At 42.9% G+C, this 16,334-nt stretch overlaps 1 protein-coding gene across 9 annotated transcripts in view; it reads left to right on the top strand.

The window, feature by feature from the left end:
- GIT2 (GIT ArfGAP 2) overlaps nt 1-16,334 on the top strand; it is a 96,529-nt gene that overhangs the window by 40,744 nt on the left and 39,451 nt on the right. For 8 of the 9 annotated variants that reach the window (XM_073672781.1, XM_073672838.1, XM_073672789.1 and 5 more), the window contains exons 11-14: nt 5,084-5,181; nt 6,657-6,768; nt 8,130-8,272; nt 9,443-9,592. In XM_073672781.1, coding sequence (XP_073528882.1) covers nt 5,084-5,181; nt 6,657-6,768; nt 8,130-8,272; nt 9,443-9,592 — 503 coding nt within the window. Of the gene's footprint in view, nt 1-5,083; nt 5,182-6,656; nt 6,769-8,129; nt 8,273-9,442; nt 9,593-16,057; nt 16,325-16,334 lie in introns of those variants that run through there. The other variant, XM_073672830.1, reaches the window with a different exon arrangement.

Genomic DNA, 16,334 nt, shown 5'->3' with positions numbered 1-16,334 from the left:
AACCCGATACAAATCTGGTCTCGCTGTAATCGCATCGTCCTGAAGAATAAAGTCGCCTAATCAATTATACCGCATGAGGATCGCAGTAAGACTCGCCTCACATTTATCCTGCGCTCTACGCTGAGCACTTACATCGGGGTTTCCGTGTAAATCTCTGAAATACATGATTCAGGCGGAACCCCCCACGGAAGATTCCCTATAATGAGGCAGTGTCCAGTCTTGAGACATCAAGACATGTCTTTCCCATTTACCGTATATACTTGAGTATAAGCCGACCCGCATATAAGCCGAGGCACCTCATTTTACCACAAAAAACTGGGAAAACTTATTGACTCGAGTATAAGCCCAAAGTGGGAAATGCAGCAGCTACTGGTAAATTTCCCCAATCCTGGTATGCATAGCTCCCTCGTCCCCAATCCTGGCATGCATGGCTCCCTCGTCCCCAATGCTGGCATGCATGGCCCTCTCGTCCCCAATGCTGGCATGCATGGCCCCCTCGTCCCCAATGCTGGCATGCATGGCCCCCTCGTCCCCAATGCTGGCATGCATGGCCCCCTCGTTCCCAATGCTGGCATGCGTGGCCCCCTCGTCCCCAACGCTGGCATGCGTGGCCCCCTCGTCCCCAACGCTGGCATGCGTGGCCCCCTCGTCCCCAACGCTGGCATGCGTGGCCCCCTCGTCCCCAGCGCTGGCATGCGTGGCCCCCTCGTCCCCAGCGCTGGCATGCGTGGCCCCCTCGTCCCCAACGCTGGCATGCGTGGCCCCCTCGTCCCCAACGCTGGCATGCGTGGCCCCCTCGTCCCCAACGCTGGCATGCGTGGCCCCCTCGTCCCCAACGCTGGCATGCGTGGCCCCCTCGTCCCCAACGCTGGCATGCGTGGCCCCCTCGTCCCCAACGCTGGCATGCGTGGCCCCCTCGTCCCCAACGCTGGCATGCGTGGCCCCCTCGTCCCCAACGCTGGCATGCGTGGCCCCCTCGTCCCCAACGCTGGCATGCGTGGCCCCCTCGTCCCCAACGCTGGCATGCGTGGCCCCCTCGTCCCCAACGCTGGCATGCGTGGCCCCCTCGTCCCCAACGCTGGCATGCGTGGCCCCCTCGTCCCCAACGCTGGCATGCGTGGCCCCCTCGTCCCCAACGCTGGCATGCGTGGCCCCCTCGTCCCCAACGCTGGCATGCGTGGCCCCCTCGTCCCCAACGCTGGCATGCCTGGCCCCCTCGTCCCCAACGCTGGCATGCCTGGCCCCCTCGTCCCCAACGCTGGCATGCCTGGCCCCCTCGTCCCCAACGCTGGCATGCCTGGCCCCCTCGTCCCCAACGCTGGCATGCCTGGCCCCCTCGTCCCCAACGCTGGCATGCCTGGCCCCCTCGTCCCCAACGCTGGCATGCCTGGCCCCCTCGTCCCCAACGCTGGCATGCCTGGCCCCCTCGTCCCCAACGCTGGCATGCCTGGCCCCCTCGTCCCCAACGCTGGCATGCCTGGCCCCCTCGTCCCCAACGCTGGCATGCCTGGCCCCCTCGTCCCCAACGCTGGCATGCCTGGCCCCCTCGTCCCCCACTCCCGGCATGCCTGGCCCCTTCGTCCCCCACTCCCGGCATGCCTGGCCCCCTCGTCCCCCACTCCCGGCATGCGTGGCCCCCTCGTCCCCCACTCCCGGCATGCGTGGCCCCCTCGTCCCCCACTCCCGGCATGTATACGTGTGTGTGTGTGTATATATATATATATATATATATATATGTATATATATGTATATATAAAATATATATATATGTATATATAAAATATATATATATATATATATATATATATATATTTTATATATACATATACATATATATATATATATATATATATGTATGCTAAGGAGGCAATAACCCTTTAAAGGGAACCTGTCACATCCAGGAACGTAACTACTGTTTAAAAAGGGAATCTGTCAGTAGGATTAACCCTCCTAAGACATCTATATGGGCATATACAGTACAGACCAAAAGTTTGGACAGACCTTCTCATTTAAAGATTTTTCTGTATTTTCATGACTATGAAAATTGTACATTCACACTGAAGGCATCAAAACTATGAATTAACACATGTGGAATTATATACTTAACAAAAAAGTGTGAAACAACTGAAAATATGTCTTATATTCTAGGTTCTTCAAAGTAGCTACCTTTTGCTTTAATGACTGCTTTGCACACTCTTGGCATTCTCTTGATGAGCTTCAAGAGGTAGTCACCGGAAATGGTTTCACTTCACAGGTGTGCCTTGTCAGGTTTAATAAGTGGGATTTCTTGCCTTATAAATGGGGTTGGGACCATCAGTTGTGTTGTGTAGAAGTCTGGTGGATATACAGCTGATAGTCCTACTGAATAGACTGTTAGCTGCTTTTTTCTTGCCAAAATACAAATTCTAAGTAAAGAAAAACGAGTGGCCATCATTACTTTAAGAAATGAAGGTCAGTCAGTCCGAAAAATTGGGAAAACTTTGAAAGTGTCCCCAAGTGTAGTTGCAAAAACCATCAAGGGCTACAAAGAAACTGGCTCACATGAGGACCGCCCCAGGAAAGGAAGACCAAGAGTCACAGTCACCTCTGCTTCTGAGGATATGTCTATCCGAGTCACCAGCCTCAGAAATCGCAGGTTAACAGCAGCTCAGATTAGAGACCAGGTCAATGCCACACAGAGTTCTAGCAGCAGACACATCTCTACAACAACTGTTAAGAGGAGACTTTGTGCAGCAGGCTTTCATGGATAAATAGCTGCTAGGAAACCACTGCTAAGGACAGGCAACAAGCAGGAGAGACTTGTTTGGGCTAAAGAACACAAGGAATGGACATTAGACCAGTGGAAATCTGTACTTTGGTCTGATGAGTCCAAATTTGAGATCTTTGGTTCCAACCACCGTGTCTTTGTGCGACGCAGAAAAGGTGATCGGATGGACTCTACATGCCTGGTTCCCACCGTGAAGCATGGATGAGGAGGTGTGATGGTGTAGGGGTGCTTTCCTGGTGACACTGTCGGGGATTTATTCAAAATTGAAGGCATACTGAACCAGCATGGCTACCACAGCATCTTGCAGCGGCATGCTATTCCATCCGGTTTGCGTTTAGTTGGGCCATCATTTATTTTTCAACAGGACAATGACCCTAAACACACCTCCAGGCTGTGTAAGGGCTATTTGACCAAGAAGGAGAGTGATGGGGTGCTACGCCAGATGACCTGGCCTCCACAGTCACCAGACCTGAACCCAATCGAGATGGTTTGGGGTGAGCTGGACCGCAGAGTGAAGGCAAAAGGGCCAACAAGTGCTAAGCATCTCTGGGAACTCCTTCAAGATTGTTGGAAGACCATTTCCGGTGACTACCTCTTGAAGCTCATCAAGAGAATGCCAAGAGTGTGCAAAGCAGTCATCAAAGCAAAAGGTGGCTACTTTGAAGAACCTAGAATATAAGACATATTTTAAGTTGTTTCACACTTTTTTTTGTTAAGTATATAATTCCACATGGGTTAATTCATAGTTTTGATGCCTTCAGTGTGAATGTACAATCTTCATAGTCATGAAAATACAGAAAAATCTTTAAATGAGAAGGTGTGTCCAAACTTTTGGTCTGTACCGTATATATATCTATCTATCCATGCAAAAAAAAATTTGGACCAAAATGTTGCCATATGGGCTATTAAACCTTATCACTTCACTCTACTCTGTGTGCTGCCTCCATTTTTGCATGGATATCTAAAGGACTGGTATGTACCTGGGGGGCTTCTTTTGCACCAAAAACATAACTTTTTGTGCTGATTCCTATTTTTATATATATATATTATTATAATGCCGAAGCTGACACCGGCACTACACTCCGCTCACGGGTCCCATTGCGCAGGGGTGCCCGACGGTGAATGGGCTCCCCCGCCTGCTTAGTACCCCTGTACATGCCTGGGTGCTGACGCCGGGCCTGTATATAGAAGTCAATGGGCAGGAGAGAAGTGGATGGTATAGTAGGAATTAACACCTCTCCTGGATTGTAGCTACTGCGCTCACTTGGTCAGGGTCTGGGTAGGTATTAGTAGCCGAGCTACATGGTAACTAGCTTCACACTTTGACAGATAAAAGCTCGCATTGCAGGTGAATGACAGCAGATTGAAAAAGCATGTCAATTGCAAATTTATTTTCTTGCTGCCTGGCTAAAGTAATTTAATAATTAGGGAATGCCTCTTTAAAGCTGAAAAAAACATATTTATCAGGTCCATTAAGTATGGTTTATACATTGTTGATCCAAACTTAAGGCAAATGTATAAGTAAATATTCCGTACATAAGGCAGGTAGGTTAAATTTTAAGGCACTCAGCTGATTCATGCAGGTTGATCCATTGCCTTCATAAATCGAGACTGGCACCATTATTGCAGCCTTGTATTTTTCACTCTGAAACGCCATGGTGTTAAAGAGAAAACATTCTTTGAAACTGTAGCCAGGGATATATGCACACATAGGAAGGGACCTGTGTCAGTCTGAGGGACTCCTAGTTGCATGATCCCCGGCCACTGATTTAAAGTACTGTATATATATTTTTTTAAACACCTCAGTGTTACGGCGTGTAATTTACCGTACATGGCTGCAGTAACAAGGACTGTCTCTTATTCATGCTGCCTCTAGGCCTATGGTCTGCCGTGACTTATTCATGTGAGAGAGGATCAGTTGAGAGGGTCGCTTTTAAAAGGGAACCCAATAAAAGATTCATGCTAGCCGAACCATGGGCAGCATGAATCACACACTGTCGTGGATGTTTACTCTAAAATGCTGTGGTGATACAGAAGAAACACTAAGAATAGTCACCCAAGATGCATAGTCCCAGGATGGCTTTTCTAAGGAAGGTCCCAGGCGGCTTCTTCCCGTCTGCTTTTTAAAGTATGCTCTCTCTGAAACACCACAATCAGTCCCAGAGTCATGCTGCCTTGGGTTCAGGCAGAATGAGTCTCCAATCTGGTTACCCTTTTTTTAGAGGAAAAAGACATTTATTTTAGTGGTGTAAATTTAAAGGTAACATTTAAAAATTCTACCAATATCTCTTGAAATTTGTCTAATTTTGCTTACAGTTTGGCTGGCTACTCAGAACCATAGCACACTTGTCACTGAGACCACTGTAGTACCGTTCCTTCCTGTGAATCCTGAATATTCCTCAACACGTAACCAGGTAACTTATTTAGCTTAGAAAAAATTCCTAACAAACATCTCAATCATCTTTTCTAATGATTAAAGGAGTTGTCCATTACTCGAACAACCCCTTATCAATCCCTATGTTTCCGCCTCCCAGTCAGCGGCCTCTTCACTCTTTCCTCCTTTGGACAAATCACATAAATCCAGAGTAAGGCTATGTGCCCACGATGCAGAAATGCTCTGGATTTTTTCCTGAGCATTTCTGCATCTCCCTGGCAGAAAAAACGCATGCGGATTGTACATGCCTTTTTCCTGCCAGGGACATGCGGATGTGAAGCGTTCTTCACATGCATTTCCGCATGCGGGTTGACAAGCGCCTTCCAAGCGATTTTAGCATCTCTTGGAAAGTGCTTGACAACTTGGTCACACTATATAAATCCATGCAAACGGCATGGATTTATATAGTGTGACCGTAAAGAATGGTTAAAAATAAAAAAATAAATCTATACTTACCTTCTGATGGCCCCCGGAGTCTTTATTCGATCCGTCCTGGCTTGCCAGCAGCTCGCGGTACACTACACTGAAGGACCTGCCGTCACATGACTATGACGTCAGCGCAGGTCCTTCAGTCCACCGCGATCTGCCGGCAAGGGAGGACAAGCGTACCGCGGGCCATCAGAAGGTAAGTATCATATTTATTTTTTATTTTATTCTTTTTTTTTTTACAGGTTCTATGGTACCCGGGTCCGGAGGAGAGTCTCCTGTCCTCCACACCCGGGTACCAACCGCACATTGAAACGCATGGATTCCGCATGTACAGATCCAGTGATGCGGATTCCATGCGTTCCAATGCAAGTCAATGGCGGCAAAAACGCAGCTCTTCCGCAAAATAATTGGTAGTGCTGTGTTTTTTTCTGCAATGATGACCCGCAGCGGAAATTTCCGCAGCATGTGCACAGCACATGCGGATTATCATTGGGGAACATGGCAGGCCTTCTACCATGCGTTTTTTAAGCGTTTCTGCAACGTTTTTGCCGCTGCGGAAACACTTAAAAAATGCATCGTGGGCACACAGCCTAAGTGAAAGCTGATGATCCTCCTGATGTTTTTGATTTGTCCCAAGGAGGAGAGAGTGAAGTGGCTGCTGATTGGCCTCAGGGATTGCGGAACATAACAATGTCACTTGAGCCCAGTGAGAGCCAGCGCCGACACAGCTGGAACAGCGCCGGCACCAGAGGTGAATATAGGTGTTGCTATCTTACATGGGGGGAAACCTAGGAATTGAGAAGGGGTTGTCTGAGTAGTGAACAACCCCTTTTTAAAATTTGAACAGATTATAAGCATCCAGCTGTATACCGTTTTATGTCCCAAATGTATTTATTGTGCTTTTGTTTTTGTATATAATATTTTATTTTTACATTTACTTACATATTCACTGCTGTCCTATACTTTTAACACACATTCCTGATCTTTGTGCCTTTTACCACTATCGGACTGCTACTTGTTTTTTAGGGAAGGCAGAAGTTGGCCCGTTTCAATGCCCATGAATTTGCCACTCTGGTAATAGATATTTTAAGTGACGCCAAAAGACGACAACAGGGAAATTCAGTCGTTGCACCCAAAGGTAATTAGTTAAACCGTATTCTTGAATACAGTATGATGTGTTTATTCTGAAAACCGAATATTGTATTGAATGAAAGTGAGAACACAGCCAAGCTCTGCTGCCAGGGAAACTAATCTCACTTTTTAACTACAGTACTTTTACCATGTGTACCTGTTAGATTTTCGCGGGCAGGCGTACAATATAGTCAGGAGCTGGTCCTGTTCTGCCCCCGTCTATTTTGCGTCCAGTTAGCACATAATAAGGTGAGTTACTAAAGTAGAGACTGTCCTGATTGGGTCACTTTGTGGCAGTGGGATGGTTTTACTTTTCTTTTTTTTTTTATTTAAAAAAGTCAACTAAGTACCCTATATTTTTTATTTGTTACTATGTATTTATTTACTGCAGTGATTTTATGCATTGTTTTTATTTTAGATTATATTTGTCTTTTAATGATCACAGTGTATATGTGCACCTTCATATTACACCTATACTAAATGATGTGCTGACCCTTGTTTTTTGGCTATGTTAATATTTAAAAAAATAAATACCAAAACTCCTAGCAGCGGTCTCCATGTTGAATGATTTCATAATGTAATTAGTCTTTTTTCCCGTCTTCTGCAGATATTGCAGCACAGACTGTACGGCGCTCTCATAATGGAGAGAAAACGGATTCTCCTAGATTCCTGTAGATTGCGCAGTCAATTCTGTGTAATGTAAAGTAAATCAATAAGAGATGCATTTGTGAGGCTCAAATTGCGACTCGTATTGATTGCATTAGGAATATTGTATCATCCAATCCTGTATTGTCTACGCGAGCTCTGGTGACAGGCCATTTATCTTATACTGAAATATCTGCAGAAGAATAAAAAAAATAGTAAAATTGTTAACGTAACCCTCATGATACATTTAACGGTCAGCATTCTGCCTTTTCATCATGTGACACGCTCCCCAAACCTGAATTCAGAAATACAATTGCTTTCTGAGTCAGGGTTGTATGTTGCATGTAGGACACCTACAGTAGCCCAGAGGTGGAGGAACGCAGGCAATATATACCAAATACAGTGCTTTGATAAAGTATTCATACCCTTTAAACTTTTCCACATTACACCCACAAATTTAAATGTATTTTATTGGGATTTTATGTGATGAAAGACCACAAAGTAGTTTTCCAGGACCTTTCCTTAGGGATAGGTCCTCAGCATATCATCACTGGGGGTTTGACTCTCAGCACCCACCAGAATGAGCTGATGGGGCCATGACACTCCTGGAAAATCTACAGTCGTCTATACTTGTTCTCCCGGCACAGTTCCATGCATCTTGTAGCTGGTCATCGCTTCTCTTTGACTCCTATATTATATTATATTATATATTTTCAATTCTAGATAATGTGGAATTGGTCTTAAAAAGTATAAGCAATCAACATAGCATCGAAAGCCAAGATAACGACCAGCCTGACTACGATAGTGTCGCGTCTGATGAAGAAACTGATTTGGAGAATGTTCCACCCAATTCTATTAGGGGAAAGGTATATATATATATTGCATATCTGCATTTAAAATATAATAGTAATATAATACTCTTAATAGAGTGCCCCAAATTGTCATAACAGAAAGGTTTGAGTTGCTGATGTGTTTTGTTTAGGTTATCAGAACTCTGCAAAATAAAATAAAAACTATGACTTTGTTTTCCAAATAAAAGCATATATGAATAACCACATATATGTTTTTTTTGGCACAGCGTAAACATATTATCATTATCCCCCCGTTGATAACTGGTATTGCGGCTCCTTTTATTCCTTCCCTACTTAAAGTCTACAGAAATGGAAACCTCACTCCATGCAAACTCCTCACCATGGAAAATCTGTGTGAGCAGGGGCTGGAAACCCGGGACCCCCTTTCTAGTGATCATTTGGTGACCTACGGGTTAGATCCGGACTTTAACATTCAGTTATCACCTATCTTGTGGATAGATTATAAATACCTCTTTAAATACTATATATGTGCTCTTTAGATCTGTTAAATGTGTTGATAGCATCCTGCAAATTAATCTGTCAGCTACATTTAATGTTCCAGTTGTATGGTAGGTATGGGTTGGCAAAGAAATGGTGAGCAGTTGGGTCTTAGTTGAAAAAAAGGGTATAGAGAATCTTGGTTGGGTTTTGTCACCCTTGGTCTTCTCCAGCTGGAAAGCCAGGAGAAGATCTACCATGTCTTATAGCTGATCTGTCACCAGATTTCCTAACACATACTATATACATTTTTAAATAGATCTACTAGACCTGGTGAAGCTGGTGTACTTATTTTCTAAATGAATGTCAGAATGGCTGTACAGTCCTAATATAAATATGAGCATTTTGAGTCCAGCAATGAAATTGCTTAAGAATCCAAGTGTATTCAGTGTCCAACCAAGCAGCCTGAATGACAGCTGAGCAGTGTGAGGTCTCGGCAGCAGGATGCACATTGAGATGTCAATCAGTCGAGGTGGGTGGAGACCGAGTGGAAACTTTTATAAAGAGTTATACAGCCATTCTAACATGAATTTTCAAAGTAACAACACCAGCTTCATCAGGTCTAAGCGATCTGTGTAATAATGTAAGATACTTTTGTATTGTGTAATCTCGTGACAGATCCACTTTATTCTGCTTTAAAATAAGCTCTTTGTTTTGTAGTTACATATATGTGCATCTTGTTTCCAGAGTTTGGATTCGGACTTATCTGATGGGACATTTACGGTACAAGAGTTTCTGGAGGTTAAGAATGCCCTGACTGCATCAGAAGCAAAAATTCAACAGTTAATGAAAGTTAATAGCAATCTCAGTGATGAGCTTCGGATAATGCAAAAAAAGGTAACAAGTTTCTTGTATACCACTCCTACATATAAATGTCACGCAGATTTTATCCTCTACAGCCCTACTTAACTGTGTCTCCATTGCATGCGCTCCGCACCATCTATTTCCATTAACATTAGTTCCTGTACTAAGAAGAGACCGTATTGCTGTCACCTTTATTTAGATTGGTTTTCGTGTCCTCTTTAAAGCAGTAGGTGTCCTGAATGGCTCTCTAGAAATAGGGGCTAACATTGAAAGTCTGACCAAAGCAAGTACATTAGCCGCCAAATTCTATAACTAAGTAAAGGGGTTGCATGCACACGTTGCTGAGCGTTCATGTGTCTTCTATTGGAAGAGTGGAGTGATCTGCTTGGTATGGCGTATATATTAACAATGGAATATATTAACAATGGAACCTAGTCCTTTATGTTAAATGTTCCCAGAAATCCCCAACTAGAGACAACGGAGGTATTCACAGTAATCAAAAATTGCCCAGCTCTGCCTACATGGGTGTAGCTGGGGTGGGACAGGGCTTAGCTACTCCTGAAAAGCTAAATTTTAACGAGCTGTGGCATACATATGCCACAAATATTTCTCAAGTCTGACTTGTGGCAAGCCACAGGCCACTTTTTAAGATTCAGCTGATTCGTTAGAAGGTGTGCATCGCACTCCAACATGCACCCTCATTAAGACCGACGTGACCAATGATGGTCTTGATGAATCAGGCCGTACTATTTATTAGATATGCTTTTAAGTCCTATGGGACCATGGGGAAAATTTGGGCCCCCACCAGCACGTTGGTCAGATGTATGGACCCTTATAGCATTCTAGATACTATCAAGACGCATGTTTGCGCTCTACTCCCCCCCACCTTCTCCTTCCATAAAAAAAATGACAGATAATAAGATCATTTTCTAGGTAATACATCTAAATAGTAGTCATACAGTTACCAAATAACAAGTTTTGCCATACTTTTAATAGGTAATAAGCCACATAAAGATGTTAAATATTGCCACACAATAGCCATGTATGATCACCACATACTGTTACTGAACAAAATCTACTATATGAAGACAATTATACAAATAATACGCATACAGTACAAGGGATAAATACTGCCACACCATGACCCGACCACATAGTAACAAAATAATACCACCATACTGGCCATTATCAAAAAAAACACTGTACATTAATAATGCCACCAGTGAAATTATACATAGGAGCGCCATAGACTGTATACGTGTATAGAGTACAGGTGAATCCAGTGACTTTCCGGCAACTCCTCAAAGTGAAGGAATTAGTTTTGCTTTTCTTCATCTGGCACAAACCACTATGAATTCTTCCAGCTGTTGCTTGTCTCTGCAGAAAGTAACATACAGACTTCTATAACTAATCACTTCTACAGCACCCTCCCCACTTTTCCCCGACTTCTCTACACTGCATCAGATGAAGAAGAAAAGTGCAATTGTACCACCCTGGGGCCCTGCATTGTAAGGCTATGTTCACACATTGCGTTTTTTCAGGGGTTTTTTTCTGCAACAAAACCTGATCTCTTGCCAGGAGGTTTGTTCAGGATTTTTATTGTTTTTTTTTGCTTGTTTTTGGTGCGTTTTTGCTGTTTTTTTTTTCCACTGTCCTTTTGTCTCTTTATACATGTACATAAAGTTCAGCGAAAAAAAAATCTCATTCTGGTTTTGGCACAAAAAACGCTGAAACACCTGACACATGCGTTTTTGGTGCGTTTTTGGTGCGTTTTTTCAGCGTTTTCTTCACCACCCATTACATCTAGTGGGTGAAAAAACGCTGAAAGAAGTGACATGCTCTATTCTGCAAAAAAACATACAAGGCACAAAATACTGATCAAGTAAAAACCAAGCTGTGTGCATGAGATTTCTGGAATCTCATAGACTTTGCTGATACTGTAAAACGCAGCTGAAAATTTGCATAAAAAAAAAGCTGAAAAAACGCAATGTGTGAACATAGCCTAACAGTACTTCCTGCTTGTTCCCCCACATACTAACAGAATCCTCAGAAATAAAATATATTACAGTAGTGATCTTCCTTTGTGACCTCCCTCGCAGTAGAAATCCCCCCTCTGAATCCCCCATTCAGCATTAATGCTTATGTCCCCTTTTGTGGCACCCATGCAAAATTTTAAATTCCTCTTTATGGCATTATTCAGTAGGAATGTCCATTTACATGCTCAAATACAACAGTAATGCCCTCTCCCCAGTGGCAAAAATATTATAGTAATGTCCACCATTTCTGCTCCGATACAGTAATAGCGTCCACCTTCTATGTTTTCATACAGGTGGACCATACTATATTGTATATTAATTTATGGGCCACAATGGGCAATTTTATTAATGCCCCCCCAAGTTTTAGTAATGGTTTCCCCTATTCTGGCCCCCATACAGTAATAATGTTCCCCAATTGACCCTATACAGTAATTGTGGTCCCCACTTTCTACCATAAACCAGTAATTTATGTTCCTCATTCTGGCCCCTTACATTAGTAATTTCTCCATTCTTTAATAATATTCTGAATCCTGGCCTGTTTCATTACTAATATCTCAATTCTGGCCCCCTGCCTGTAGTAATGTCACATGTCCCTTGCCCCTTTGTTTAATAATGTCCCCCCACCCTCGTACTCTTTTCAAACACATTTAAAAAAAAAACAACAACAATTCATACCCCTTACCTATCACACAACGTGTGATGTCCTGTACTCCATAGCCTGCATAGAGAAGTGGGTTTGGCACTGACGTCATGCGCTGCCTACGACGGGCATGTCTACTTCGGCTTCTGGCCTCTGATTTGCTGGCGGCATGTATAGCAATTGTGGTGCAGGGAGCTGGTGGTTCTCTGCTCTGCAATACATTTTGGCTCAATGTGCATCCGGTGGGCCTCCTGAATGCAGAGGCTTTGTCACCCACGATTCTTATGTCTTTACTTGCAATGGAGGATCCGAAGGTCAGCAAAGTAGGAAGGAGCTCATTAAACATGCTACACTCTGGGGGAATGTTGATAATTGTATCAGTGACAAAAATTGTTACGTGAGGCTTTAAAGAAACATGATCAGTCTGGATCTATGTTGGTTGAGATGCCATTCAGAATAAATGTCATTTATACTCAGGTTAAGCCTTGATCCATCTCAACATAGATGCAGATTGGTCATGTCTCTTTAAAGCCCCACATGACATTTTGCATTAATGATTCATTCGAACTGGGGGAATGTTGATAATTTATACAGTACAGACCAAAAGTTTGGACACACCTTCTCATTTAAAGATTTTTCTGTATTTTCATGACTTTGATAATTGTACATTCACACTGAAGCCATCAAAACTATGAATTAACACATGTGGAGTTATATACTTAACAAAAAAGTGTGAAACACCTTTTGCTTTGATGACTGCTTTGCACACTCTTGGCATTCTCTCGATGAGCTTCAAGAGGTAGTCACCGGAAATGGTCTTCCAACAATCTTGAAGGAGCTCCCAGAGATGCTTAGCACTTGTTGGCCCTTTTGCCTTCACTCTGCGGTCCAGCTCACCCCAAACCATCTCGATTGGGTTCAGGTCTGGTGACTGGAGGCCAGGTCATCTGGCTTAGCACCCCATCACTCTCCTTCTTGGTCAAATAGCCCTTGCACAGCCTGGAGGTGTGTTTGGGGTCATTGTCCTGTTGAAAAATAAATGATGGTCCAACTAAACGCAAACAGGATGGAATAGCATGCCGCTGCAAGATGCTGTGGTAGCCATGCTGGTTCAGTATGCCTTCAATTTTGAATAAATCCCCAACAGTGTCACCAGCAAAGCACCCCCACACCATCACACCTCCTCCTCCATGCTTCACGGTGGGAACCAGGCATGTAGAGTCCATCCGTTCACCTTTTCTGCTTGTTGCCTGTCCTTAGCAGTGGATTCCTAGCAGCTATTTTACCATGAAGGCCTGCTGCACAAATTCTCCTCTTAACAGCTGTTGTAGAGATGTGTCTGCTGCTAGAACTCTGTGTGGCATTGACCTGGTCTCTAATCTGAGCTGCTGTTAACCTGCGATTTCTGAGGCTGGTGACTCGGATAAACTTATCCTCAGAAGCAGAGGTGACTCTTGGTCTTCCTTTCCTGGGGCGGTCCTCATGTGAGCCAGATTCTTTGTAGCACTTGATGGTTTTTGCAACTGCACTTGGGGACACTTTCAAAGTTTTCCCAATTTTTCTGACTGACCTTCGTTTCTTAAAGTAATGATGGCCATTCGTTTTTCTTTACTTAGCTGCTTTTTTCTTGCCATAATACAAATTCTAACAGTCTATTCAGTAGGACTATCAGCTGTGTATCCACCAGACTTCTGCACAACACAACTGATGGTCCCAACCCCAATTACAAGGCAAGAAATCCCAGTTATTAAACCTGACAGGGCACACCTGTGAAGTGAAAACCATTTCCGGTGACTACCTCTTGAAGCTCATCAAGAGAATGCCAAGAGTGTGCAAAGCAGTCATCAAAGCAAAAGGTGAATACTTTGAAGAACCTAGAATATAAGACATATTTTCAGTTGTTTCACACTTTTTTGTTAAATATATAATTCCACATGTGTTAATTCATAGTTTTGATGCCTTCAGTGTGAATGTACAATTTTCATAGTCATGAAAATACAGAAAAATCTTTAAATGAGAAGGTGTGTCCAAACTTTTGGTCTGTACTGTATATTAATCTGTCCGGCTTCTCCTGCTCCATAACACACTCTGCCCATATATTGCACAGCAACTCCAATATGACAGGTTCCCTTTTAAACCCCTCCCTACCAGGCGATCTTTTTATTTATTTATTTTCCCTACCCTCCCAAGAGCCATAATTTTTTTTATTTTCCGCCGACATACAGGCTTGAAAGCTGTATGAAGGCTTGTGTTTTGCAGGACGGATTGTAACTTAAATGGCACCATTCACTCTACCATATATTATAATAAAAAGCGAGAAAACATTTCCAAATAGTGTGAAAAGAAAAAAAATACTTAAGCATGCACATAATCGTGCTATTGTTTTTATGATCTCATGTTTAAGGTGTTCAGCGTGTGGTAAAATGACTTGGCAATATGATTCATCAGATGAGCAAAGAGTGCTTTTTTAAAGGTTAAAAAGAAAACATTTTTTTGTTTGTTTCCATTCTTAGAGATCTTTAACTTTCCTTTATTTTCTGATCAATTGACTTGTTTACTGAACTATATTTTTGCCAATGGATATTTTTATTGATACCATTTTGGATATGTACTTCATTTTGATCATTATTATTACATTTTCTGGCATTTCAATTTTTTTTTTTTTTTTTGCTTCATGGAGTATGATATATGCTCCATTTTTTTTTTTTTTTTTTTTCATTTTTATATTTTAGTCTCTTGAGGGACTTGAACCTGTGATTGTTTTATATTGCAGTATACAGTATATGGAGTACACCCCTCACATTTCTGTAAATATTTTATTATGTCTTTTCATGGGGACAACACTTTGATAAAATGTAAGGTAGTCAGTACACAGCTTGTATAACAGTGTAAATTTGGTGTTGCCCTCTAAATGACTCAGCACACAGCTATTAATGTCTAAACCGCTGACAACTAAACTGAGTACACCTATAAGTGAAAATGGCCAAAATGTGCCCAAAGTATCAATATTTTGTGTGGCCATCATTATTGTCAAGCACTGCTTTAGCTCTCTTGGGCATGGAGTTAAGTAGAGCTTCACCGATCTCCACTGGAATCCTCTTCCACTCCTCCATGACGACATCACGGAGCTGGTGGATGTTAGAGACCCTTGCCTTCCACCTTCAGTTTGAGGATGCCCGACAGATGCTCAGTAGGGTTTAGGTCTGGAGACATCCATAGCCAGTCCAGCACCTTTACCCTCAGTTTCTTTGGCAAGGCAGTGATCGTCTTGGAGGTGTGTTTGGGGTCGTTATGTTGGAATACTGCCCTACAGCCCAGTTTTTGAAGGCAGGGGATCCTGCTCTGCTTCAGTATGTCGCAGTACATATTGGCATTCATGGTTCCCTCAATGACCTGTAGCTCCCCACAGCTGGCAGCACTCATGCAGCCCCAGATCATGACACTCCCACCACTATGCTTGACTGTAGGCTAGACACACTTGTCTTTGTATAACATTTTGGTGCAACACTTTAATGAAACCCTACTGCAAAAATAATTTGATGGATTCATATGAATGCATTTAAAAAAAACTGTCACCAATGGCGGGCAACCCCTTTTAATGACAGCTCTCCTTGTAAGCTAAATTTTGTGGGAAAAGTTGTCAATCACTCTATGTGGTAGGAGGAAGCAGGTCTTCAGTGCTTTGAGTCCTTATGACAGTAAATTCAAGCAAAAAGCATTTTAAATGCTACCTGATGGGTTAGCATAGCTGATGTATATGAGAATGTTCAGCCACACACCATAATTGTACTGGTAGCATGATCTTTATCTAATCTTCCACAGTTACTGGCAAAAGAGACTAAGTGAAGAAGATGAGCCGCTTTTCCTGATGGCAAAATAATCTGCAATGGATAAGTCTTATCTAATTATTAAATGGTGGCTCCATTTGGGAAAAGTAAGACTGATCTTTCACAAAAGAGTGTATAGAACCTGGAATTAGTACCAAAAGTTCACACTTATTACAGTTTTATTTGGATGGAAGAAGAAATGCCAAAGAAACTAACATAGTCCTGTTGTCTCTTTAAAAAAAAACAAAAAAAACAAAGAGAGCAAAAGAACA

This window comes from Phyllobates terribilis, unplaced genomic scaffold (genome assembly GCF_046119375.1).
Source record: "Phyllobates terribilis strain yellow unplaced genomic scaffold, ASM4611937v1 Scaffold_1__5_contigs__length_1240528914, whole genome shotgun sequence".
In the NCBI taxonomy this organism is placed as follows: domain Eukaryota; kingdom Metazoa; phylum Chordata; class Amphibia; order Anura; family Dendrobatidae; genus Phyllobates; species Phyllobates terribilis.
The sequence above is the reverse complement of the archived record's forward strand: the minus strand, read 5'-3'. Positions and strand labels throughout refer to the sequence as shown.